At 43.7% G+C, this 2,817-nt stretch overlaps 1 protein-coding gene across 2 annotated transcripts; it reads right to left on the bottom strand.

Annotated features, from left to right (window-relative positions):
• Positions 1-1,309: 1,309 nt before the first annotated feature.
• LOC125536942 (thionin-like) lies at positions 1,310-2,605 on the bottom strand. Of its 2 annotated transcripts, none has more exons than XM_048700260.1 (3): positions 2,181-2,605; positions 1,913-1,990; positions 1,310-1,642 (listed from the first exon to the last, which is right to left on the bottom strand). In XM_048700260.1, the coding sequence occupies exons 1-3, from the start codon at positions 2,416-2,418 to the stop codon at positions 1,530-1,532; spliced, it is 429 nt and encodes a 142-aa protein (XP_048556217.1). In that variant the 5' UTR covers positions 2,419-2,605; the 3' UTR covers positions 1,310-1,529. The 2 variants fall into 2 exon arrangements, with proteins under 2 accessions (XP_048556217.1, XP_048556248.1); XM_048700291.1 differs by having other exon boundaries at positions 1,310-1,639; positions 2,181-2,601.
• Between the last annotated feature and the right edge of the window lie 212 nt (positions 2,606-2,817).

Genomic DNA, 2,817 nt, shown 5'->3' with positions numbered 1-2,817 from the left:
TGAAGACAATGATTTGTTGGACCATTTCCAGTTGCTGTGACAACTGTACGTCTGGTTGGAGCGGCTAGGTATTTAAACTTTAGGACACACAGTCCCGGACACCCAGTCCTGAACACGCAGCTCAGGACACCCAGTCCTCACCGTATTCTCCTTGAGCTAAGGTCACACAGACCTCGCCCAATCACTCTGGTAAGTCTTCAAGGTAGACTCCCAAACCTTCACAGACTTCGTTCACCGGCAATCCACAATGTCTCTTGGATGCTCAGAACGCGACACCTAACCGGCTGGAGGATGCACAGTCCTCAAGTGTAATAAGTCTTCAGATCACTCAGACAAGAAGACTTAAGTGATGCCCAATTCTCTCTGGCTCTGGGTGGTTAGGGCTTTATCCTCGCTAGGTATTCTTTCTCTCAAAGGCTTCGAGGTGGGTTGCTCTCAAACGACAAAAGTTGTGCATTGAATCTGAGCAGCCAACCGTTTATGGTTGTAGGGGGTGGACTATTTATAGCCACTAGGCAACCCGACCTGATTTGTCCGAAATGACCCTGGGTCACTAAGGAACTGACACGTGTTCCAACGGTCAGATTTCAAACCCACACGACAACTTTACTTGGGCTACAAGCAAAACTGACTTGTCCGACTCTGGACAAGATTTGCTCTCAAAGTCTTCACTCGAAGACATAGGTTTTTTTGTTAGGCATCACTTCAGTCGTTCTGACTGGTTCTCTTGGACCCCACTTAACAGTACGGTGGTTCCTATGACTCAACACAAATGAAAGAGAACTACGAAAAATCTAAGTCTTCGAGTTCCATAGGCTTCACGTGGTGTCTTCTCATGTCATAGTCTTCAATGTGAATATCTTCATATACCACCATTGACTTCAATGTCTTCGTACATTTTTAGGGGTCATCTCTGGTAGGAAAACCGAATCAATGAGAGACTTCTACCTGTGTTATCCTGCAATTCTCACAAACACATTAGTCCCTCAACTAGGTTTGTCGTCAATACTCCAAAACCAACTAGGGATGGCACTAGATGCACTTACACATACATTTATTTTGACGTGTTGGAAACTCATACGTGTTTTTCTACAGACACGAATGTGACAAGGTGCACTTAATACGACTCTAGGTCACTACCCCAAATGTTGCATTCATGCTACCATGCTGCTCCGTTGCATGTGTTGGTTAGTATGTTGCATCGATTGCATGATTTTCCCTGCCGACAACTAGCTAGGTGGCTAGAATGAAACACCGTAATAATTTGCAAGAAGCTACATTTCATTAAGAGCATGAAGGCATCATGTCATAAGCCAAGGATATAACATAAACATTGACATGAGATGATGAGCAGCATAATCCTCATAGGAAGATGCATTGCACATCTCATTAACCTTATTGGAAATAGTAAATTTGTATCACAAGTAACATTTGACATCCTACTGATATTGGATGTGACACCCAATTATTGAAGATAACATAAACACTCCTTGGCCGGCTTTTGACATCTAGTTCCATGGCTTAACTAGTTAAGCATTGTGGACTTTTGCAATGTCAGTGCTGCTCTTGGTGCACAGATCATGACATCCACTGGTACAACGTTCCATGGCATCTTTTCCTTCGTTGCCACTGCCAATAACTGCTGGAGAAAATTAAATTAATTAGGTGATGCAGACTAAAATTAATTAGGTGAGGCATATGACTAATTAAGGAATTGTTTAGGTGCAACATTTTACTACTATGTGAGACTTTGTGGGGACTCCGTGGCATTCGTTTGTATACTGGAACATGTATTTCCTTGAGACTGTACTAGTAGCAAGAAGTGACGGATGATGTTACAATCGATGCTTGGAGTAGGTGCTAGTGACCGATGATGTTACAATCGATTGTGGTAGCATATAGATAATCTTACCAGATGGAATTAATTTGTTGCACACGGAAGCCGTGCACCCCAGCTTGCAGTAGTTGACGGCTGTTGTGCGGTAGCCAGCTGCGAATATATATATATATATATATGTGTGTGTGTGTGTGTGTGTGTGTGTGTGTGTGTGTGTGTGTGTGTGTGTGTGTAAGCAAACGAAAATGAAAGATATATTACACGAGCATTCGAATAGGACTTGCAAGAAAAAGTTTATGCGAAACATAATTAATATGACGAAAAGGATGGCCGGTATACATACATATGGGGACATAAGGTGGCCTGCATCCATCGACTGATACATAGCCACCACACGTAGGGCAACACTGTGACATGGTACCAGAAGAGCCGCGGCATGTATAGTACACAGGGACCGCCAGGTCTAAACAGCAACACATGCTAGCTTGCACTCGCTGTGTTTGCTGCAGGGCCACAAGACCCACAAGTGCAAGCATCACTGCCATGGTCTTGACGCTGCTGTTGCCGCCTCTCATCACCATGTTCTCAGATGGTTATCTCGCGCAAAGTGACTTCAAGGGGTGGAAATGACACTGGTGAGATGATGATGAATCCCACAGCTGCACCTCGCCACTATTTATAGGAGATGGACGCAGCGAGCTAACCGTGCATGTCAACTTGTAAGCTGCTTGCTGTGCGTGCCTTGGTTCATTGAGTAGGTGCAGGCAGGTTGCTGCATGTGTACGTACGTGGTGGAGCTTGGGCCGGCCAGCAATGCTTGCTACAGGATTGCATAAGATATATATATATATATATATATATATATATATATATATATATATATATATTCGACACAACTCTAACAAACTCCACCTTGGTGAATATTCTCCACCACTCTGAATTTGTCAATGCGTCAAACTTTCATGTACATTGGACTTGAG

The sequence above is a fragment of the Triticum urartu genome, chromosome 1, assembly GCF_003073215.2.
Source record: "Triticum urartu cultivar G1812 chromosome 1, Tu2.1, whole genome shotgun sequence".
Taxonomy (NCBI): Eukaryota; Viridiplantae; Streptophyta; class Magnoliopsida; order Poales; family Poaceae; genus Triticum; species Triticum urartu.
This window is presented reverse-complemented; position numbering and strand designations above follow the sequence as displayed.